Here is a 21,817-nt window from a genome sequence, read left to right on the forward strand (position 1 = left end):
TGAGCCCTAGTCCCAGGCTCCGAGCCCCAGCCAAGGCTCTCTGTATACGCGACAATAATTATAAGCTAGACTTTTTTTAAATAGAAAATAAAAACGCCTAAAGAAACTTTTTATTCTAGGCTTAAATAAGTATAACTTAGTAAATATTAACTTATTACACTTATTTAAAAGAAAACATTTTTAAGTTCTTACTATTTTATACTTAAAAGGCATTAGAGTCTAATTAAATCCTCTAGTTAATACTAGTGCATATAGTTTTATATTTATTAACTTAACAACTACTAAGTCTTTATTTTAATGCCTTTATAGCCCTATTTAATGTTTACCTTTTAAAGTTATAGTTAAGAGTTTTTAAAACTAAATCTAAGTTTCTGTCTACTAGTATATCTACCTGCACATGTAAATTAATAGTAGAAGCATCTAAAACTGCCTCTTTATAATTATAAACTTTAGCTTATAAGATTATACTATTAGCATTAAATAGCTACATTATTTTAAAATTTAACTAGATATAAAAAAGAATTAGAATATATAGCCTAGTAAGTATTCTACACAGCGGTTAAAGTTAAAACTGAAGCCTGCGAGATTCGTTTCTAAGCGATGAAGTGGAGAAGATTAGTGTTTAGAGCCCTTAAAGGCTAGAAGCCGTGACAGAGTAAGTATCCAAGAGATGCAGGCATATGTGGCATAGGTGTTGCTTCCCCGCCCTTGATGCGGACTACTGATCGTAACATCCACCGGGCTGTCTAAAATGTACTCCCAAAGGACTTCAGTACCAGTTCAGACCTATTGGCCCATACAATCCTCAGAGGGCAAGGCTGTTCCTTTTCCTTCCAGTTCAGATCAAGTGTGCGAGAACAACTAAATACAAAGTTTTAATATGCAGACAAGACAGAAATGCACCGCCGCGATTTTAGTTGCAGCACTAAGATAGATTTCTGCTGTACTAGATTTAACACCATGCTTAGCTGGCATATCATTCTCTAGACCGCTAGATGGAGTTCTAGGGACTTTACTAGGAATATTGGTTCTTGCTCTGGTCATCCTCATGGTATGCGCGTTGCCAAACTTTGCAGGATAAAATCGAACCACATCAACAGTAGGGATAGGGCCATCCGGGAACACAAGGCGAAGAGGGACTAGCCGGGTGAACTAAGCGTCAGCTAGATACAGTAATTGAAGGGCTGGGGCTTAAAAGGGACGACCTACCTATTCTAGATATGAGGAGTTCATGTCGTGTGAGGCCACGAACGGCGTGTCAATGCCAAATTTGATCCATAAATTCTCAGCTAAGAGGTTCAAGGTAAGGTGCAGAGCCTTTTGGCACAGTCCATTGCCAGTTAGGATTTAGATAGTGGCGAGGGTGTCATCGCTCGACGACCTCCTGCGAACCCGAAGAACACAGCCGGGCAATGGGACGATCACACCCTTCATGGGACAGAACACGACTAAATATAGATACTCAAGGTGCTGTAAACACGGCTGCTGTCTGATCAGCTACTTGGAAGGATAAGGATAATGGAATGACCGTAACATACTAAAGAGGTCTCTTCAAGCATCCCAAGGTGAATCTCTGATGCATCTGAGTCCAAAACAGTTTCAGCTACGCAGAGGCTCCACTTGAGCAAGAACCCGAGGAAAACGACGAGTTTCCAAGCAAGCGAGACGAAACCTCAAAGCTGCTAACTCAGAACGGAACAGCAGTTGAATAGGACATAATTGTATCAAGCGGTGCAAAACTCACAGATTTCAGTCAACAATTGCCCGCATTTTGTTGCCTCCGCACTTCAAGGGAGACTGGGGTATTCACCAGAAGAGATGGTGGGAAGCTACAAGTGCAAATCAACAACCATCTGCACACTAACGACTTTCCGCGCCATGAGAAAAATCCGCAACTTGACAAACACCCATACCAAGACTACCATCTACAGCACCCTGAAAACTACCCGCGCTATGAAGACTCCCCGCAACCTGGTAATTACTGAGCCGCTGTCCCCAAGCCGGTTCAGGAACAGCTTGTGCATGACAAAATTGAACTGCGGGTGCTAGCAGCTCACCGATAGTCTATATGTCAAATTATATATAGATATCCTCTTTCGCCGCAGCCATATCAAGTTTATCCAGTCATGGGAATCCAGGCATTCTCAACCTAGTCTCCAATGGGCGAATTAACTAGATTAAGCTCAACTCAGCAAACCGTGCCCGACGGGAGAGATCAATGGAACTAATGGGTACAATTCTCACCTAGTCCTCCTCTCCAAATGCAGGCACTTAACAACAACTACCTAATACAGCTTTGTTCCCAGCGCCAGATATCCACCTGGTCCGCCTCACTGGTTGAAGGGCTCCCACAACAACCGCCTATCGCCGCTTCCCTTCCTAGGTATGATACATCACTTTCAATGATGCTCGATATTGCGAATGCTCTGTCTCCAAATCCCACCGAACAACTGGGCTGGAAGCGCCAAGGTCCTAGGAAGATTGATAGAGGAAGGCATGGGAAACGAGTAAGAAAGGAACTCGGCGCCGATTTGTATTAATATATTATCTTCTTCATTCCCTCATGTATATTGGTGAAGAGAGGAAGAAATGCTGATGCTGCTGTCACCGCAGAAATAACCCCACCGATTGCAGAAGCATTAACCTGAGTCAACATTCAGTAGCATTACCTTGCAACTCCTTCATCAGCATTAAGCTTCTCCCCCCTCTCAACCAGATTCTCCAACCAAGCCCCAAAGACCTTCCTCATCTCAATGGGAATGACATGTCCCTGCTCCTTGACAAAATGCTTCTCGACCTCTCCCTCAACATACACATCCTCCTCCTGTTCCATACCCATATACTCCTTCCCCGTCTTCCCTTCTCCCTTCTCTAGGCCTCTCCACAACACAACCCCATGCGGGAACGTAATCATGCGATCCTGTCCCCCATGTACCACCATAATCCTCCTCCTGCCCACGCTCTCTGCTAGCGTTTTTAAATCGGCAGGACTCTTGTAGTGCCATCCCGCAGCTATCGCTTGTAGCATGAACCCTTTTTTCTGGAAATACTCAGGTGAAGAGCGTTTCCAGATTTCATTTGCGGCGAAGCGGTCGCCGTTTGTCGGGAAGGCTTGGACGGTGGATTCGGGTGCGAGTTCATCGGGGGATAAGAGCCAGGTGGACGTGTAGAGGTTGCGTTTTACGTTGATTATTTGGGTGTCGAGGGGTTTGGGGATAAAAAGGTTTGCACGATTGCGCAAGTTTTCGAGGAAGCCCTGCTGGGGTTAATCGGGGTTGGTATGGGTGACTGTACGGTAATGAAAGGGAAGGGGTGATATGTCGAAGAGTAGAATTTGGAAAATTTCGGGGTATTGGAACGAAGCGCCAGGGACCGGGTAAAATGTATGCCTAGCAAACTTGGAAACCATGCATATAGGACCGTATCACATCGAATGTTGGCAGCGAGGGCGGAAACTACTAGAATACAATAGACAAGGAACGAGATGGGAGATTGCAGGCTTACAATTGTGTTAAAAAGACCTGAGGCCGTTGAGACTAGCGATAGAGTGCAAATCCGTTCTGGTATGAGCATCGCCTATAATCCCCGTTAACATAAGGCGATTCGCAACTATTGCCAATCTAGCGGAAGGATTGTGCGCCGGCCGAGACATTCGTATGCCTCTAAACGCCAAGCGCGGAAGGTGACACAAGACGAACGACAAGAGAACAGGGTGGAGCGGAGCGGAAGAACAGGACTAGACCAAGGCGATTTGAAATTGCAGGAGTTGCTTGGCGGCACAGGATGATGCCCTTGGCGTTCTGCCTGAGAAAGGCATCAATGTTTCCACGGAAGGCCCGCATCCGAACACCGCTTACTTGAGAATGATTCGAGAAGGTGAAGCACTATGGGATGGAGATTCCTGGGTTGGAGATAAGAATATTTGAATAAGGTCACGTACTAGCTCTTGTGCGATCATGCCCCCCAAGCTGACGCCAATGACATGCAACTCTCGTATACCAGTCCATCCGATATGGTCGATCAATTCGAGGGTATCTTTGGCCATTTCGGAAGTCGTGTATCGCATCAGTGGTTTATCTGATTCGCCGATGCCACGGTTGTCGAAGACCAGTGACGAATAATGGTCCCCTTTGGTGTGGGCGAAGTCTTTGGTCTGTCGCTGCCATGCATATTTCATGCCACCCAGGCCCATAAGGAACTACAAGATAGGAACAAGTAATTTTAGCATCCATCATGGCATATAGGACAACGAACGAAATAGGCGATTATTCAGCACGGAGGCCCGGAGATACCGGGGAACATTGTTCCTGAATCCAGAACGATGAAGTCGAAAGAGACTGTGGAACAAGCAATGGAACGTGAGACGAGGAAGGCAGCCAGGGTTGAGACGCCCTATGCGACTGAAACGAAACGAAAAGTGAACGGCAAAAAGCAATTGGTCAGGGGAGGGGGTGGGGGGGTGGTGGTGGTGGTGCAAGCCGTGGCCCAAAGCTCTCGATGAATGACAAATGTTGAAGTGCAGTGTGCCTTTTTTGGATGGCGAAAGCGTTGGATCCCCCTAATTTTGGAAACTTGGGGGGGGGGTAGAATAGCAATCTCTGTCACTTACGACTAAATGACGGTCGCCATGGCCGTGGACCTCGTAGGCGATGTTTATCGGTCCGCCCCTGCCCTTTGCGACAGCGAACTTGCCCTTTTGCGTGGGTTGGAGGGGCCAGATAGTGTGGTTGTACTCTGGGTGCTCGACGAGCTCGACGGCCGTCATCGGGCGTGACTCGGCCATAATAGATAGAAGTCCTTCAGGGAGCTCAAACTGGAAGTAGGCATGTTAGCAGGAGTGCTGCAGACCTTGCAGTCAATGCAGCGGGATGCAGCGGGATGCGGCGGGATGAAGCGTGGTGCATCGTCGTAGGAGCCAGTCAACCAGCTCGCTGGTTTGTTGAGGTGGATGGTGAGGATGCGACTCGGTGGCTTAGCCATGCCACATTACGCAACATGCTATAGGATGGTGCCACAGCGGCGCACCCTGGAGTATCCCGGTTTCAAACGGGGAGTGCTGGGCGCGGTGCTAAAAGAGGGATGGAGGGGCGAGGGGGGAAGGGAGGAGGCTCGACGTACTATTTTGAGGCGGGGGATTGAGCAGAGCGCTTAACATGGGCGCTGATTTGCACCGTGGGCTCAGGGCCGGAGAATGAGAGAGTGTGGTCACAGGCAGCCGTGGACTACTTATTATCTTTGTCGGTCTGGTGGTGTGGTGTTGTTCGATGACTTCACTCACCGCGGTGCCTCGGGTCGGTACGACACCTGCGACACACAGCCTGCCCTGGAGCAAGCGAGCGCTCTAGAGCAACGTGACGGCTGCTGACCCAGCCTGTCCGCTTTTAGCTGGCCTTACCTACACTTCAACCAAAAAGATTCGTGTGGAGAAGCGTGCCGGAGGCTTCGGACGAGTAGTGGACGAGTAAGGCGCGCCCTCTCCCCCCCCCAGCTGCACCCCGTAGACCAGCCAGAGCTTCAAACAGCTGGTCTCGGCACTCGCGTCGCTGCTGCTATCCTTTCCCGCACATGCACCAGCACTCCAAACACCCTCCTGCCTCGACGCCGGACCGTCTATTCGACCATTCCACACTCTGCGACGTGAAGACCCAGGGCCCTGCCAGTGTGCCCGCATCCATACTCGGCTGCGTTTCAGGTGCTCCGCGACTTCCACTGCACTAGGGAGCCCCTCCAAAACTCTCCGACGACATTCTTGATCACAAAACACCAAACCTCCCGCCCCGTGAGCCTGCCCAGCCAGCGATTGACCACGCACATACCCTCCGCGTCCTCCATATACCGCACTCTGCAATGGACCACAACTCGAACGGCGGCTTCTATGTCCCCGCGCCGCCGCTGACGAACCAACCGCCGCGCATCTTTGGTAACCTGACGGCCAATGGCTCGCCCATTCCGGCCTCGCTGCCTGGCCCAATATTCACCGACGACTACGACGATGGGCATGACCAGGGCGACCCGAAGCGGCGGCGAATTGCGCGGGTAAGCATTTTATATATCCGATGTTGGATGGTAGTACAGTGCTGACAGGTCCCAGGCATGCGATATGTGCCGCAAGAAAAAGATCAAATGCGATGGCAAAATGCCCGCATGCACCCACTGCCAGAACTACAAGACAGAATGCATCTTCACACAGGTCGAGAAGAAGAGGCAGCCTCCCAAAGGGTCAGACTTCCCTCATCTCACCCTCACACCTCCCCCCCCCCCCCAAAAATCCTCGCAATATTTCTGACCAATAGTTAGGGCGAAATACATCGAGGGACTGGAGAACCGCCTCGCCCGAATGGAGTCTCTGATGAGGCTGTCGGGCGTCCTGCCTGAAGATGACGATGGCAGCACTGATCTTGCCACGCTGGAGAAGAGGTTGGCGGATAGGACGGCATCTGCGGGAACCCCCGGCAATCGAGCTTCGGATGGCCAGACGCCATCATCGGGACTGGGAGCGCAGAGGGCTACTCCCATGCTGCCGGGCCTGCCGAGTCCCCGTAGTGGCACGACGTCGCCAGAGCCACAGCAGACTCAGGGCGAGGATAAAGAGGAGGATGCATTGGCTGAGATGATGTGCTCGTTGGTCACTAATAACTGCGGAGAGACGCGATATATTGGTAGGCCACTCCACAATTCATGTTGGCATTCTTGCGCTGATTGCATTTCCAGGCTCTTCGTCTGGCTTCTCCATCTTCTCTCCCAAGGGCATACAATGGGTCAACGACAAGACTGGAGACAACTCGTTCCAGAGCATGATCTCCACTGCCGCTATAGAGGACAACAAATGGGTCCAATGGAAGCCCGATGTCTTCCAGGACATCTTCAAACGGCGAGTTTACCGGCAACTGCCGCCCAAACCTGAGGCTTTGTCACTGCTGAAGGATTTTTTCGAGAATTTCAATTGCATGTTTCCCCTCTTCCATGAGCCAACCTTCATGCACCTGGTAGAAAAACACTACTCCAAGGATCCGTATGAAGGCTCAGGTTGGTGGGCTAGTTTGAACGTTGCACTTGCCCTCGGACATCGTCTGCGTGTCATGAGCAATCTCGTGCCTCAGGAGGAGGATGAGAAGGCCTGGCAGTATCTAAAGAACGCTATGGCTGTTCAAGTGGAACTCACCATGCGAAACACCGACCTACTCAGTGTGCAAGCCCTTCTCGGCATTGTAAGTGCCCGAATCGCCTACTAAATTCACGTGACTAACACGCTCTAGGCCCTCTTCCTGCTCGGAACGCCGAACCCCCAGCCAACTTACTTCTTTGTCGCAGCCGCAATTCGCCTTTCCCACAGCATCGGCTTGCACAAGCGAGGCGCTGCTTTCAATTTGAATAGCTCCGAGATCGAGCAGAGGAAGCGTGTCTTCTGGATCGCGTACATGCTTGACAGAGAGTGAGCAGCCTGGAACACAGTTTGATGAGAGTGCTTGCTGACAATGATCTAGTATTTGCCTTCGCTCTGGCCGTCCCCCTGTCCAAGACGATGATGACATAAACGTCGAGCTTCCAAGCGAGGACCCTCCCGACAATATTGGCAACATTCCACTCTCAGACGGGAAGGGGAAATTGAATCTCTTCCGACTCATGTGCACTTTCGCCCTCATCGAGAGCAAGGTGTACAAGCGACTTTACTCTGTGAAAGCGTCCAAACAATCGGACGGCGAACTCCTTAACACCATTGGCGAGCTCGACAAAGAATTGGAGAACTGGAAGGACAGCATTCCTTTGGACTTCCGCCCCGAGCATGAAATCAAGGCTTCACATACCCCCCTTATACTCCATGTCGTTGTCCTGCATTTCGGATACTACAACTGCTTGACCACTATTCACCGAATGAGCGTTCATCATGGGTACTGGACGAGCCGACTTTCAAATTTCGCTATTCAAGGTCTGAATGCTCGACCTCTGAACCCGAGGGTGTTCATGTCCGCCCAGCTGTGTGTCCAAGCCGCCCGCGCTTCCATCCATCTGCTGAAGTACATCCCGAAGGGTGACTCGGCTTGCGTGTGGATGGTCATATACTTCCCAGTCACAGCGCTCGTCACACTTTTCGCCAATATCCTGCAGAACCCACAGGACACACGGTCACGATCGGATCTCAAGCTGATGAATTTGGTCGTCAACTTTTTAAGCATGCTGAGCAACGATCAAGCGAACAGTAGCGTGAAGCGTATGTTGAGCGTATGTGCAGAGTTCGAGCGTATCGCAAAGATTGTCCTTGACAAGGCAGACCGAGAGAATGCGTCGAGGCGGAAGAGGAAACAAGATAGCGACCAGGACGCAGAGATCGAAGCAACAGCGAATGAAATTCTGACTCCAGCATACCGAGCAGCACAGTCACCTCCACAAGCAACACAACCGGAAACGCAGCCAATAAACCCGGCTGATCCATTTTCAACAGACGGCTTCAGCAACTTCAATGAGGTGAGCCACACCCCTTGTGAATGCGTGAGGATAACGAGCTAATATTGACAGCCTTTCCCCTTTTCACCGAACTTTACACACGCATCCCTAACCAACAATAATCCCATATCCCAATTCGGCTCGCCCTCTATGGCTGCCCAAATGCTCCAAAACCCAGGAATTCACATGCCCACCACGGGCGGCGGCGATACACCTATGAATGGGATGGGCCACGGCATGAATCCACTTGCGATGGGCAGCTTCGAACAGACCATGAACAGTGTCCCACAAGATCTGTGGAAGATGCCAATGACTCTCGAGTGGGATTGGGTGGACATGACAGGCTTCTCTGGATATGAAGATGGCATCAGTATGAATGGCGTATTGCCTGACTTCTCACAGGGTGCACAAGGAACTAGTGGTATGAACATGAACGGAATGAATGGGCACGGTATGAATGGACATCGATAGCCACAAAAGTGGGTGATCCCTATCACCTAAACTGAATTGGGAGAGACACACAGCCAGCATGGAGGCCGGTCTGCTTTTTCCATCTCGGCGCAGTTTTGGAAGGATTTTTTCTTGGACGACATGACTCACACCTCAGCTCAACCTCTGTAATTTCAAATGTATAGTTCTGAGATCAGGGGCTGGCAACTAAAAACGGTATATATAGCATGTTGGAAGGCCGGACCGACTATGGAAGCAATGAAGGCTGCGCTATATGTATGTTTTTTTACGACTTTTACGGCCGGTGTAGCATCTCTTTTTGTTGCTTTCGGCTGAAGTATTCTTGGTATTTGGTATCTGGTAGGAACGGATGGCTGTACGAATGAATCGAATTGCTGAATTTCCTTCTAGCCACCGACCCAGCAGTTGGTAACCGTGTGGCCTTTACCGGTCGGAAACCCATAGCGCTGGAAGTCAGATACTTCCTTATGATGGAGGTGCGCAGAAAAACGAAGTTTAAATATGCAAAGCAATGCAGCCTCTCCACAATCTCTCTGAGGGCGTCGACCAGCTGACTTCATATCCAAGGATACCTCGGCTTTAACACGGGACTTTCGAGGCTAAGGCGCGAATCCAAGGTTAGACCATGGGTGTACGGGCTTGAAACATCGGAGGTCGCTCGGCGCTACTCGCGCCCTTTTGCCCTTGACAACAAACTTGGAACTAATTTCGCGGGGTAGGGATGGGACTTGTGGACGCTTCACTTCCCCATACATTTACTTTGACTCCCAGCCATCTCATCTTCTTCGTTGACATAGTTCCTGTATCACTTACTCCCTCTTTTTTATCCTCGTATCTGTTAATCGAGTTGGTCATAACCTCATCACAGTTATCGGTTGTCAGCTATCTTATCCTCCAGAGAGAATATGGCGAAGAATTTGCCTCCGGTCGTCCTGTTCGGATATGATTGTGGGTGTCCCGAGGGTTCCGAGAGATTTCCGAGCGAGAAGTCTAACGCGTAGCAGCGTCTCCGTTCACGAATAAAGTGCGGTTAGCGTTGAGGATTAAGCAGATTCCGTTTTGTATGTCACCAATATTTGAGCATTTTGTTGTTCTGATTTTTTGTTGTTGTTATTTGGCCCCCTTCGTTCCCTTTGTTGCTCCTCCGCAGCAAAACCATATTTTCTAAAACTCTATTCACCGAGACAAATTCGCTCAAAATGCTCCCAGCGCCTCCGTCTCTATAACAGAATATTTTCCCTCAATCCCCACTTCCTCGTGTCTTCCAACATGCCCTACCATGCCCTCTATAATTCCCTCACCTCAGCCCCTGACCTCCCACCCCTACCACCCAATCTGACATCCATACAGCCTACATCCCGGTCCCAAGTATGATGCCACGTCCCCTTCTCCGCCAAACCTTCGGCCTTACATACCGCAAAATACCCGTCTTAACTATCGGCCGCGACATCTACTGCGATACTTCTCTGATCATCGAGGCCCTGGAGTATTACTTCCCTGAGGATGCTGGGTTTGGGACTGTCTATCCTCGGGCGAAGAGCTTGGGAGGTCCAGGAGATGGGGGCAAGGGGGTTGACTGGGCGTATCGGAGCCTTGTGAGGGGATTTGCGAGTTTTTGGGTTGATGTAAGTGATCCCTGTCTCTGTTCTACTGTGCCTCAAACATTTGCCTCCGCCCGAGATTCTCAGCCCTGTCCAACTAACCCTACGCGCCAGCGCCCCCTCTTCCGCACCACAACCGGGCTAATCCCCTCAACCGTCTGGTCCACCGCCTTCGGCGCTGACAGATCCGGGCTCATCGGACACAAACTGGACCCGGAGAAGCTGGGTGCAAAGATCCCTGAAAATCTCTCAAATCTAGATCTCCATCTCTCGCTACTCGAACCCATGCTAAAACGTCGCGGCGAATGGGTTATTCCGACTGCGACTCCAAGTCTTGCGGATCTAAGTTTGTATTATCAGCTACGCTGGGGTGTGGATATTGCGGCCGGAAAGGGCGTGTACAATCTGACGGCTGGAGGGATTGGGGAGGGGAGCGTGAATGGGAATGTTGCGGAGGAGGTGTTTAATAAGGAAAGGTATCCTGGGGTGTGGGACTGGTTTCATGCATTTGAGGCATATATCTGCACTCTCCCGGACCCCGAGACTGTCGTCGATGGTAACACTCTGGATTGGAAGGACCAACTCAGATCAACCCCCCTCCTTGACACGAAAGACGGCACAGATATCCTAGTCCCCACGCCCGCAGGCGACTACCCCAGTCTAGATCTTCAACGCGGGCTGCAACCGGGTGTGGTTGTCAGCGTGGCGCCTGATGATACGGGGCGTGATGATCCGACAGTGGGGGAGTTGGTGAGGATTGGGGTTGAGGAGGTTGTGGTGAGGCCGGTGGAGAAGGGGGAGATGGATGTTAGGATTCATTTCCCGAGGTTGGGGTTTGTGGTTAGAGTTGCGGAGGGGAGTCGACTGTGAGTTGGGTCGGGAGTGTATTTGTAATGGTATTTCACACTTTTTGAGATGAGATGAGGGTTGGAGATGTGCTCGATGTAGATTGGGGGCGGTGAGAATGTGATACAGCACCCATAAGTCGTCAAGCGTTGAGTATAAATCATAGAGGATCGGCTTTAGTATTTCTATCGGGTTCTTAGGTAGTTGTTCATCGGTCCTAGGATGGCTTGGATATCAGATATGTAGCCTTGATGTTATCACTCGGATCTAGGTAAAGGATCCATTTCGAAAGGTAGACAGGACTTGGTGATACACTTTAATAGTCTTCGAACAAGGGTGCCATGGATTCATACTATCCTCGTAATACTCTCGCTCCTACTAGCACAAGTGGTGATTCCCCTCCCCACCTAGACCAAAAATACCCAGATGCAATGCAGAACAACTCTTTCCACAATCCAAAACAACCAAACGCCATGCTCAAAGCAGCAGATCCATCCCATCTAATTTACACGTCTTCTTACAGCAGCTCCACGGACAAAATCCGCTCACTTCACCTCCTTCTCCAGCATCTCCTTCGCCTCATTTACCTTCGTCGCAAGATATGGACTCCCTCCTCGATCAGGATGGTTCAGTAGCATAAGCTGGCGATGTTTCTTGCGGAGGAGTTCTTTAGTGATGCCGCGTTCCCTAAATCCCACACCGTTAGCTGAAGGCCGTTTCCCCTACTATTCAATGCCTTCAAGAGCTCGCTTCATACCGCATGCGCGGGAGCATGGTAATAAACGCAAATGTGCATAACGTACGGCATCTCCAAAATCAGCGCAGCCTCTCTCCTCGTCATCTTCGGCTCAAACCCGCCTTTATAATAACTTCGCCCCAGCGCCCCAGCACCCATTTTCCCGGATCGTCGGAGCGCAACCAGGGCTGCGCGACCCTGATACCTAGCTTTAGCATACTATCTAGTTCCTTCAAATATTCTATTAACGTACGAAGAAGGCCGTTGCGGCAAGACCCAATCCTATTGCCCAGGCCGACATTCTCGGTTTTGTTTGTAGTGAACAATTGTGGCGGCGAGGATGATTGAGCAGGTTGCAGTGGAAGAGAGCCGGGGGTATTTATGAATGGGCGTGGGGATTGATGGAGGTGAAGAGGCGGGAGTGAGAAGTGAATTGTTGCCCGCCCGGAGGTCGGAGAAAAGTTTCTACCGAGGTTAAGCCGGTGCGCAACGAAATCTTGGCGGTGTCGAAAATTATCGTGAACGCTTCGTCATCCACATTATCCCACACACAACCGTCAACGACCAGACGACGACGACGGCAAGATGAGGATCGAGGTAAGAAGCCCACATGTTACATATCGTAGTGCTGTTGCTAAGTTATATTAATAGACATGCTACTTTTGTTCCGCCCCTGTTTACCCCTCCAAAGGCATCACCTTCGTCCGCAATGACGCCCGCGTCTTCCGCTTCTGCAAGTCAAAATGCCACAAGAACTTCAAAATGAAGCGCAATCCCCGCAAACTAGCGTGGACTAAATCTTTCCGTCGCGCCCATGGCAAGGAGCTCACTGTCGACTCCACGCTGCAATTCGCCGCGCGCCGCAATGTCCCCGTGCGATATAACCGCGATCTGGTGCAATCGACGCTGAAGGCGATTTCGAGAGTCAATGAGATCAGGAAGAGGAGGGAGAGGGCGTTTTATAAGGCCAGGATGAGGGGAAATAAGGAGAGACAGAGGGCAGACGATAGGAAGTTGGTCGAGGAGAATCAGCATTTGTTGCCACCAAGTGAGCGGTGGGGTGCGGAGAAGCTAGAGGAGGAGGAGATGGAGGTGGATTTGGAGATGGTCAAAGCGAAGGTTGAAAAGAGGAGGAAGGAGCTAGAGGAGGGTATGGATGTTGGGGAGAGTGAGCTAGAGAGTGAGCTTGAGGAAGAGCTGCCGAAGACTAAGACGAAGAGGAAGTTGAGGATGAAGACCAGTGGTGGGGTTGAGGCGATGGATGTTGATGATTAAATGACAGATAGCGGGAGGATTGACACGTTCCAAAGTCCAGCTTCGACTTATCAAGGAGAATATGTCCAACTATTCATGAGCATTCCACGGGGGAGTCTGGCGTTAGTAGGTCCTGTGGATATACTAAGATCACGATATTTCGATACCAAGTGCTAAAAAGACATCTTTTCTTCGTCCAAATTGTTTTCATTCCTCTTTTCCTTTCCACAACTTTTATTACCAGTCCGTTATACCCTGGTCGCCTACCGAGCTTCTCCAACTTCCCTTCCCTTGTACCCTCACCGGTCGCAAGGCCTACACTAACTCTGTACTCCCATCTGCCGATCTAAAATGCAGTCCGACAAGCATGTCTTCAAACCCCCCTCTCGTTTCCCCGCTTCGCAAACAAGATCACCCATCACAACCACGAACCCATGCGCCTCCGCATCATGCCGTCTTGGCAACCATCACTCCTCTAAATTCCTCTGGACACGCTTTGGGATAGCAATCCTACATTAATAAATACCCATATTCCCACGGCCCCTCCGAGAGAATCCCAAAATGGTAAACCTAACAACTACTCTTTCAACTCTCATAACCGCCAACCACATCCTACACTACCACTCCGTCGTCGACGCGATGGGCCACATATCTGTCCGCAATCCCGCCAACAACGCCACCTTCTTTATTGCCTTGCAAATGGGCCCCGCGGTCGTGTCCAGCCCCAAAGATATTGGCGAGTATTTAATTGAAGATGGAAGTCCTGTAAATGGCACTCTGGGAGGATATGCAGAGAGGTATATTCATTCGGAGGTCATGAAACGGTATCCGGATGTCATGAGTGTGGTGCATAGCCATTCGGAGGATGTGTTGCCGTATACGGTATTGGAAGGGGTAGGTGGATTGGTAGCGCCAGCGTATCACATGGCAGGATTCTTGGGTGCGTTTTTAACATTGTTCCTGTTAGGATACATACATACCCAGCTTCATATTTCTCCCCTAAGCGTGTTTATAGCTCAAATCGGTGTTTCTTAATGTATCACCGCGCTCACACATAATCTCAGGTGATTCTGTCCCCAACTTCGATATCTCGACAATCTACACCTCTTCCACACCCCACGACATGTTAATCAACACACCCGTCCTCGGCGCTGCCCTCGCGCAAACCTTCGGCATAAACACTACCAACCCTACCTCTCCACTCCACACCACTATTCTCCAACGTGGCCACGGTTTCGTGACAGCCGGTGAGAGTATCGAGATGGCAGTGGATTTTGCGAGCTATGCGACCAGTAATGCGAGGGTCCAGACTACGGCGATTTTGTTAGCGAATGCTATGGGTGGAGGGATTAAGTATTTGAGTAGTCAGGAAAGAAAAGATTGTGCGGATATGAATCGGTGGATTGCATTTAAACCTTGGAAGCAGTGGGTTAGGGAGGTGGAGAGGAGTGCGATATATGATAATGAGTTGGGGACACCACCGGGGGCTTGAGTTTGGGGAGAGTCGGTTAAACGGAGGAGGATAACGGGAGGAGAAGGTGGTGGTGGTGGTATTCTAAGATTGGGCTAGTAGAAGGGTGGTAGTCCTGGGAGGCATTAGAGGCAGATAGTGCAGGCGTTTTCGGCAAATTTTGGGTGATGTTTGAGGGCCGTAGCGAGGGGAACGAACGGGACAAGGGATCAAAACTTCAAGGATCCAAGGGATAGGAAAAACTGCAATATGGAGCAAAGCCTATTCAGGTAACCATTCCATCAAATCACCGTACTCGCACAAATGGAGTTATGAAAGTGAAATGCAAGCAGGTCGAGCTTGTCGACTTCAAATGCTTCTCATTCAGCATTTGAAAAGTGTTCCCAAATCCTCATGATCTCCGCCTGTTAGATTATGCTGAAGTAACCTGGTGGGTAGCCTATATCCCGCTTTTCGCAAGGGGTTGGCAATATCTGGGAACACGTAGTCGTTTCCTCACGAGTTGTTGCTGGCCTGGGTCCATCCGTTGGTCCAACCTCATGCGATAAGGGTTCTTCTCCCTAAGCTGTTGCAGGGCAGTTTCCAATCTTGATGAGTACCATGCGACCTTCATAGTATGGGTACGTAAAAGACGCACTAACTGAGAGTAGGTCTCATGGGATGCCGTCTCACATGCCCCAACGTGCTAACTCGACATTTGGGACCTGTAACTGGAAGTGGATTGAAAAGTGAACTCATTAGACCGTCGGCCATAGGGAGTGGTGTGCTCTTGAACGACACGCTCTGAACTGCGTACAGTTGAGGAACTTAACTTAAGACGGCTTCCTTCGATGCAAACTCTTTCTTAATTCCTCTCTTGAAAATATCGTTCGCTCTAGTAGCTGATCCTGTCACTGCATCGGAGCTACTGTGCTCAAGTGGCTTTTCCACATTTTCCTAGTAACTCTGAGCCTAAGGAAGCTAATGGTGGTCATATAAATGTTAGAGCAAGCATAGGGCGATGCAAATGGTATTAATAATGGTACTGCAAGAGGGCGGTGGGTGGAAGGCCATTCGAGGTTGGCCCCATCACCTACTCAAATGCTCCAATCATTCTTCTAGACACATCTTCTACATTCTTTCAATCTGATCGATAGCGAATTGAAAGTAGAGTGTTCAATTTGATCTGCTGAGTAGAGAGCTGGGAGTGGACCCCTATATGCACTAGGCATGTAAGGATAGGCGGAGAACTTAGGAGCTGGCAACCCTACTTCCAAACACAATGTGGGAGAGACTGCGAAGCTCAAGTGAAGATTACAAAAAGGAATCTAACCGTTATAGCGGCTATGGTAGGGACCAGGATTGCACTGATGGCGCACAGTAGGCGCCTACTATACAAGCCCGACGAATAGCGGGACAATTCTATGATACAATACACGTCTCGCATCCGAAGAGTGGAATGAATGTAGCCGAACCCAAGCTACTATGCCAAGAAGAGTTGATGAAGATGCACCAACAACCTATGCCCAACCCATACCTTTTCGGCTTACGTATTTCCCTTCTAATCCATGCACCATCATCGCCCAGCTTCAAGGTCTGAGCTTTTAAATGCAGGCGCTGGTGGCACGACTGGACCTTTCACTCCTGTATCGCCATTTGGTTCGACTAACCCTGGAACCTTTCCGTGTTCACCACCGAAGTACTTGTGGAAGTCGGCGGGGTCTTCGAAAGGTCGCGGGCCAAGTAATCTTATCATATCTTCACGCCCCAGCATCTCCTTTCTGAGCAACTCCTCAGCAACTAGACCAACCTCATGCTTCTTCTCCATCAGAAGATCTTTGCACTGTTTGTATGCTTCATCGACAATCCGTTTGACTTCCGAGTCGATGTTCTTGGCAGTCTCCTCTGAGAAAGGCTTGTGGAACTGATTTTGCTGGTCGTCTTCGAAGTAGATGTAGCCAATCTTCTTGGTCATTCCCCACTTGGTCACCATAGCAGAGGCCATCTGTGTGACCTTTCTGAAATCATCCGATGCGCCGGAAGTTACGGTATCAAAGTGTAGTTCCTCGCTGACGCGACCACCAAGTGTCATGGCCATCCGATCCATGAGCTGGTTAACGTTCATGAGGTATGTATCTCCTGCTGGGAGGTACTGCGCGTACCCAAGAGCACCCTGTCCACGAGGAATGATAGAAACCTTCAGTAGCGGATCAGCGTATTTGAAGTACCAGCCACAAATAGCATGGCCGGCCTCGTGATACGCAACGGTTTTCTTCTCCTCTGGCTTAAGGACCAAGGATTTCTTTTCTAGACCACCAATCACTCGTTCTATGGCCTGTTCGAAATGGCCCATGGACACGCTTTCTGCCTGCTTGCGAGCAGCTGGAAATAAGTCAGCAGAATAATAGACAAAATGAGAGGGTAATATCTACCGATTAAAGCAGCCTCGTTGACGCAATTAGCAATGTCAGCACCTGAGAATCCAGGTGTTAGTGCTGCGAGCCGGCCTTTCAAGAAATCCATATCCTCATTGGTAACGATCTTCTTCAGGTGTACCTCGAAAATTTGCGCCCTGCCTTCCATCGTTGGTCGGTCAATGTTGATGTGTCTGTCGAACCGGCCAGGCCGCATGAGTGCTTTGTCGAGAACGTCAGGCCGATTGGTACCAGCCAGTACAACAACTTGTTCTGTAGTGTTGAAACCGTCCATCTCAGTCAAAATCTGATTCAGAGTTGCCTCTCGTTCGTCGTTGCCACCTCCAAAGTTACCCTTGGCTCGAGAGCGTCCGATAGCATCGATTTCGTCGATGAAGATGATGCAGGGTGTACTTTTTCGCGCATTTGCGAACAAATCTCGTACTCTTGATGCACCAACTCCAACAAACATCTCAACGAATTCCGAACCGCTTACACTGAAGAATGGAACACCAGACTCTCCAGCTGTGGCCTTGGCGAGCAGTGTTTTGCCGGTTCCCGGTGGCCCAGAAAGAATTGCACCTCGAGGGATTTTGGCGCCCAGCTTCTGGAATCGGCCGGGCTCTTTGAGGAAGGCAACGAACTCCATAATCTCCTGTTTGGCTTCGTCCATTCCCGCGACATCTGCAAACTTGACTTTGATTTCAGTTTCATGGTTAAATTTTTTAGCTCGACTCCTGCCCATGCCAAATATGCCCGAATTTCCGCCACCACTGCTCCCAGCACGCCTGGTGAAGTAGAACAAAGATCCAAGGAGCAGAAGAGTGGGGCCGAATGAGAGTAAGGTAGCGAACCAGGATATTTCATTGGAGTAGGCGACAGGGATGCGCTCAGAACTTGGGATGCCCAATTCGTACTGTGCCTGATCGATTTTCCTCTCGAACGCTTCCACTGACCCAATGGTGAAATAGTAGTAGAAGTTGTGGCTCGTTGCAGGAGATTCGGGATACATTGATGCGACGGCTTCCCGGTGCAGATGGACCTTGGCTTTATTGCCATTCAGTATCACAATCTTCTCCACCAAGCCCTTGTCGAGGAATGTTGTCCTAAACTCTTGCCAGGTTATCTCCTTGGTATTCTCCGCCGGCACAAACATTCGATATATGAGCCAAGAAAGGAAAGCGGTAATCAGCGTTGTACTCCAGTCCATGTTCTTATTGAACTCGGGTATTGGTCCCTTACTCTTCTGCTGCTGCTTCTGGTCCTTTCCCTGTGGGCCCGGGTCGTGCGCTCCAGACTTCTGCTGAGGCCCTTCTTCGGAGTTTTGGCTGAACATTTGCTGTTCTGCCATCTTACGGGCCATTTGCGACGTCAAACGGGACAGCTTTGCAGCAGTGGCAAGATCTAGCTTCTCTCCTCGCCGCAGTTTCTCCATTTCCTCTCGGATCTCCTCCGGCAGTCCGGTTTTCTTCAGGTCCTCGACAGCCGATTTCAGATGCTTGACCTGGTCCTTGGGCATTCCCATTGATACGAAATCCGCGAGCTGGTCCAGTAGCTTCTCCTCCTCGGCCGTGAGCTTGGACATGCTCGGCTGTTGCACCTCTGGTTGTCCATCCTGCTTCAGTTCTCCTTCCTTCTTTGCGACAGGCTTCTCAACTTGTGGTTGCTTCGCCTCGTCCTTTGGTACCTTGCCATCCTTCTGGTCCTTAGGCTCCTCGGGCGGCTTTGTCGCAAAACCTCTGAGTCGCTGTTGCGTAAATGCAAACTGTTGTGGCGGCACTGGCCGTCGTAATAAGCGTGTCGGTCGTGTTGTAGTAGTGAGGTAGGGTCTAGAGAGTCGCGCAAGATGACCTGATCGCCGAAGGAGGGTCGACATTGCGGGTAAGGGGAGGGAGACGAGGGCGGGAGGTATGGAGAGGTGTACCGCGCCGTTGATGTTTGACCATGCACGGGAAGAGTAAGGTTTTTACAGAGGAGAGGGCGTGGGTGTGAATTGATTGATGGCAAGGTCCGCCGGCGTTTTGCAGCAAAGTCTTGACGACATGCGGGCGGCGGTAGATTCGTCCGACCTCGAACTCTGACTAAGCGCGCCAAAGCCTCAATGAAGTGCCGACGTCGAGGTCTCGATCCTTCCCTTCACTTAACGACCGCCCTCGTTCGAAAAAGGGCTCGAAATAAGGAAGGCAAATGGCCATCGAAGATTCTACTCACTGGTACTTACTCTCCATGATTCCTGATTGCCTAAAGGTTGTTCAGTGCACATGCCGCTTGCCTCCGAGCAGCTTGATTTACTAAATCGGCGGCAAAACGAGCCTCGTTCTCTCTCACCAGATTTGGGAAAAGCTAGACGAGAATTTCCCTGTTATTCTTGCTGATGCATCAATGATCCGATGATCTGCACGAACAGTAAGCCACAACCGGCCTTCGAATCTAGTACGTAGGGAGAGCGGAGTAGGGGAACGGCACGAAATATATGAGCTCCCCTCTCTCAAATTTCCAGGCTGATCTTCATCCTTGCTTATTTCTGCCATGATGCGTCCATTCGCATTCCTTTCGTCCCTATTGCTAGTAGCCGGCTCTTCGGCAGCTCAGGCTGACGCAAATACCACCTATCTGACGGCGACTACGCTTGTTATGAAGAACAACAACTCTGCCTTCGAATGTTGGCAGCTTACTGAGCCATTCCGGAGGCCATCAGTACCTGGTGTTAGCGGTACTCAAGTTGCAACAATTGGAAACTTCACCAATTTCGCGTATACCATCTTACCTCCGCGATACGATGGCGGCATTCACACTGCCCCAGTACCACAGTATGGTTTCCCACTGAGATTTCTCAATAAGCTCCTTGTTCTCAAATAAATCGCCACCTAATGCCTTCAGTTTGCGAGGACGAAGGCTGTTCCCAGGAAGCAGTGATTGATTTGTTTTAGAATTGTCCACTTCCTCTCAGGTGTCGCTCATCTGACTCTACCGCACAATGACAGTGCAGAAGCTTGGGTTCTCGGCGGTGTTGGAGGCTTGTTATTTGCATTTGATACTACAGGCACTGGACATATCACTCGATACCCATCTGATGCAGAGACCGTAGCCATTACCGCCCCTTTTGAAGGGGGCAAGATTCCTGGACATATCGTTTTAGCGGACAGACCATATGTTGGAAGCCAAACATTTCTCTAAACAGACTGGGAGGAATCGATTGGTAACAATAGCCTAGTCAGTTGCAGGTGTCGGGTTAGTGTACTACTAAGTTGAAGAGTGGCTCAGCATTAGAGCTACTGTACTTCAGCGACCAATTGAATTTGATAGGATGTGAATGGAAGTTTGAAGGCTGAAAGCTCGAATACGTTTATGATACGGAATTCTCAGGCCGTATCCAAAAACGTACTGTCCCACAACCCAAACAACATAACCAAGCATCACTAAATATGACCCTAATTCTTTTAGTCTGATCAACCTCACCGAGAAAGCCAGCAAGTCTTCAAATCCCCAGCATATCCGGTCAGGGCCCACTCGCTCTGTGCAGTGTCAGGATTCGTTGCTGTATAGAAGGGTGCTAAAATGGCTAAAAATATAGCCACTTCCTCAAGTAAATTTATGGGAATATATAAAGTAGGAAAGAAACCTTGCCGTCAGATCAAACTAACTCCTTTTCCCTAACTGGCTCCAATGCCAAAAGGGGCTCCCCATCTCAAACAGGCTTCTCGTCCTAAGCTGGTCTATTATACCACAGTACCACAGCTCGCACGCACGTGAAGCGGTCTCGCCGCTACCGAAACCAGCTTCCTCTAGCAACAGAATTCTACCCCGCTCGTTAATAAGTGCTTTTGCACCTGCCTTACACGTTTGGTAGAGCACCTCTACCATGGGTATATGATTTGCCGCGATATAATAGGAAACTTCTTGATCGAAATTTTGGCTCACAAAGGTATGGCCAATGCGCTCGGACCCCTACCTTACCCTGCTAGTGGTGGCGATGCAACAGCTTGACCTTCTCGGATCTACATTTTCTGACGACAGTTATATGCTGATACCACTGCTGGTGATCACTCCTTTGACCGCTGTTTCAAGTGTTGCGGAGTTGAACTATAGCTTGATGTCGCCTTTTAGAAGAACTGGGAATTATTTTACTGTAATGCATTCATCTACATCCATCTCAAACATTACCAAAGTGGCGCAATAGGGCGCCATGATCGGGCAGTCCCTTAGCATAATAGTGTAGCACTTAAAGAGTGGGTTTGAATTCTTATAATAGTCCCTTAAGCCCTGCTACGAAACTGATCTGTGTGTGATCTCAGCTTCCACTACCGCTTTCTATACTGACACTCTCTCCATATTCTCCTCTCTTCTCCATCTTGATCTCCTCCTAATACTCAAAATATTACGCCTACAAAACCGTAATATCCCCAGTTTGCCAAGATACCAAATGCAGTAGGTTACAATAGTGTATTCTGCAAGCAATGAAATAAATAATTGAACCAATATAAGTTCGCCACCTTCGTACCACAAATTCGGCGGGGTGTAGAATCGTGCAAACCTGCGACGGCGGCTCGAACAATTTGCTTTCTCATTTGAAGCGGCTATCTTGCACGTCTGCTGACTGGAA

At 49.8% G+C, this 21,817-nt stretch overlaps 9 protein-coding genes across 9 annotated transcripts; 6 read left to right on the forward strand and 3 right to left on the reverse strand.

Moving 5' to 3' along the window:
• Positions 1-711: 711 nt before the first annotated feature.
• BDR25DRAFT_348772 (uncharacterized protein) lies at positions 712-2,619 on the forward strand (the record flags this gene model as incomplete). The annotated part of the gene is made up of 12 exons (XM_033694470.1): positions 712-744; positions 774-847; positions 988-1,051; positions 1,110-1,147; positions 1,219-1,303; positions 1,352-1,487; positions 1,588-1,703; positions 1,747-2,042; positions 2,106-2,152; positions 2,213-2,247; positions 2,313-2,533; positions 2,580-2,619. The coding sequence occupies 12 exons, from the start codon at positions 712-714 to the stop codon at positions 2,617-2,619; spliced, it is 1,185 nt and encodes a 394-aa protein (XP_033553676.1).
• A 46-nt stretch (positions 2,620-2,665) lies between these two features.
• Positions 2,666-4,783, reverse strand: BDR25DRAFT_208622 (alpha/beta-hydrolase; the record flags this gene model as incomplete). The annotated part of the gene is made up of 3 exons (XM_033684574.1): positions 2,666-3,256; positions 3,941-4,198; positions 4,610-4,783. 3 exons carry the CDS (start codon positions 4,781-4,783, stop codon positions 2,666-2,668), a joined length of 1,023 nt encoding a protein of 340 aa, XP_033553677.1.
• Positions 4,784-5,847: 1,064 nt separating this feature from the next.
• BDR25DRAFT_208729 (uncharacterized protein) lies at positions 5,848-8,913 on the forward strand (the record flags this gene model as incomplete). The annotated part of the gene is made up of 7 exons (XM_033684581.1): positions 5,848-6,036; positions 6,092-6,219; positions 6,298-6,659; positions 6,712-7,208; positions 7,257-7,432; positions 7,485-8,463; positions 8,515-8,913. The coding sequence occupies 7 exons, from the start codon at positions 5,848-5,850 to the stop codon at positions 8,911-8,913; spliced, it is 2,730 nt and encodes a 909-aa protein (XP_033553678.1).
• A 918-nt stretch (positions 8,914-9,831) lies between these two features.
• On the forward strand, positions 9,832-11,689 carry BDR25DRAFT_251226 (uncharacterized protein). Its single transcript, XM_033686113.1, has 3 exons — positions 9,832-9,861; positions 9,918-10,538; positions 10,629-11,689. Exons 2-3 carry the CDS (start codon positions 10,284-10,286, stop codon positions 11,382-11,384), a joined length of 1,011 nt encoding a protein of 336 aa, XP_033553679.1. The 5' UTR covers positions 9,832-9,861; positions 9,918-10,283; the 3' UTR covers positions 11,385-11,689.
• On the reverse strand, positions 11,685-12,509 carry BDR25DRAFT_251227 (mitochondrial import inner membrane translocase subunit tim14). Its single transcript, XM_033686114.1, has 3 exons — positions 12,350-12,509; positions 12,164-12,294; positions 11,685-12,047 (listed from the first exon to the last, which is right to left on the reverse strand). Exons 1-3 carry the CDS (start codon positions 12,395-12,397, stop codon positions 11,906-11,908), a joined length of 321 nt encoding a protein of 106 aa, XP_033553680.1. The 5' UTR covers positions 12,398-12,509; the 3' UTR covers positions 11,685-11,905.
• Positions 12,510-12,635: 126 nt separating this feature from the next.
• Positions 12,636-13,543, forward strand: BDR25DRAFT_330841 (uncharacterized protein). The gene is made up of 2 exons (XM_033692569.1): positions 12,636-12,693; positions 12,748-13,543. Exons 1-2 carry the CDS (start codon positions 12,682-12,684, stop codon positions 13,369-13,371), a joined length of 636 nt encoding a protein of 211 aa, XP_033553681.1. The 5' UTR covers positions 12,636-12,681; the 3' UTR covers positions 13,372-13,543.
• Positions 13,544-13,563: 20 nt separating this feature from the next.
• On the forward strand, positions 13,564-14,940 carry BDR25DRAFT_370642 (uncharacterized protein). Its single transcript, XM_033697158.1, has 2 exons — positions 13,564-14,232; positions 14,366-14,940. The coding sequence occupies exons 1-2, from the start codon at positions 13,912-13,914 to the stop codon at positions 14,840-14,842; spliced, it is 798 nt and encodes a 265-aa protein (XP_033553682.1). The 5' UTR covers positions 13,564-13,911; the 3' UTR covers positions 14,843-14,940.
• Positions 14,941-15,988: 1,048 nt separating this feature from the next.
• On the reverse strand, positions 15,989-19,233 carry BDR25DRAFT_276386 (ATP-dependent metallopeptidase Hfl). Its single transcript, XM_033687551.1, has 2 exons — positions 17,233-19,233; positions 15,989-17,182 (listed from the first exon to the last, which is right to left on the reverse strand). Exons 1-2 carry the CDS (start codon positions 19,088-19,090, stop codon positions 16,377-16,379), a joined length of 2,664 nt encoding a protein of 887 aa, XP_033553683.1. The 5' UTR covers positions 19,091-19,233; the 3' UTR covers positions 15,989-16,376.
• Positions 19,234-19,737: 504 nt separating this feature from the next.
• BDR25DRAFT_300010 (uncharacterized protein) lies at positions 19,738-20,538 on the forward strand. Its single transcript, XM_033689276.1, has 2 exons — positions 19,738-20,024; positions 20,145-20,538. The coding sequence occupies exons 1-2, from the start codon at positions 19,747-19,749 to the stop codon at positions 20,389-20,391; spliced, it is 525 nt and encodes a 174-aa protein (XP_033553684.1). The 5' UTR covers positions 19,738-19,746; the 3' UTR covers positions 20,392-20,538.
• The last annotated feature ends 1,279 nt before the right edge of the window (positions 20,539-21,817 follow it).

The sequence above is a fragment of the Lindgomyces ingoldianus genome, assembly GCF_010093535.1.
Source record: "Lindgomyces ingoldianus strain ATCC 200398 unplaced genomic scaffold BDR25scaffold_2, whole genome shotgun sequence".
Classification (NCBI taxonomy): domain Eukaryota; kingdom Fungi; phylum Ascomycota; class Dothideomycetes; order Pleosporales; family Lindgomycetaceae; genus Lindgomyces; species Lindgomyces ingoldianus.

What these genes read in the sequence shown, in the direction of transcription:
- BDR25DRAFT_251226 (XM_033686113.1), top strand. Translation starts at nt 10,284, where the DNA reads ATGATGCCACGTCCCCTTCTCCGCCAAACCTTCGGCCTTACATACCGC. An exon ending in TTGCGAGTTTTTGGGTTGAT is followed by an intron (nt 10,539 to 10,628) that starts GTAAGTGATCCC and finishes CCTACGCGCCAG; the next exon opens with CGCCCCCTCTTCCGCACCAC.
- BDR25DRAFT_251227 (XM_033686114.1), bottom strand. Translation starts at nt 12,397, where the DNA reads ATGTCGGCCTGGGCAATAGGATTGGGTCTTGCCGCAACGGCCTTCTTC. An exon ending in TTGCCGCAACGGCCTTCTTC is followed by an intron (nt 12,295 to 12,349) that starts GTACGTTAATAG and finishes GCTAGGTATCAG; the next exon opens with GGTCGCGCAGCCCTGGTTGC. An exon ending in GCGCTGATTTTGGAGATGCC is followed by an intron (nt 12,048 to 12,163) that starts GTACGTTATGCA and finishes TGTGGGATTTAG; the next exon opens with GGAACGCGGCATCACTAAAG.
- BDR25DRAFT_370642 (XM_033697158.1), top strand. Translation starts at nt 13,912, where the DNA reads ATGGTAAACCTAACAACTACTCTTTCAACTCTCATAACCGCCAACCAC. An exon ending in AGGATGTGTTGCCGTATACG is followed by an intron (nt 14,233 to 14,365) that starts GTATTGGAAGGG and finishes GCGTGTTTATAG; the next exon opens with CTCAAATCGGTGTTTCTTAA.
- BDR25DRAFT_276386 (XM_033687551.1), bottom strand. Translation starts at nt 19,090, where the DNA reads ATGTCGACCCTCCTTCGGCGATCAGGTCATCTTGCGCGACTCTCTAGA. An exon ending in CAACGAGGCTGCTTTAATCG is followed by an intron (nt 17,183 to 17,232) that starts GTAGATATTACC and finishes ACTTATTTCCAG; the next exon opens with CTGCTCGCAAGCAGGCAGAA.
- BDR25DRAFT_300010 (XM_033689276.1), top strand. Translation starts at nt 19,747, where the DNA reads ATGCGTCCATTCGCATTCCTTTCGTCCCTATTGCTAGTAGCCGGCTCT. An exon ending in CACACTGCCCCAGTACCACA is followed by an intron (nt 20,025 to 20,144) that starts GTATGGTTTCCC and finishes GATTTGTTTTAG; the next exon opens with AATTGTCCACTTCCTCTCAG.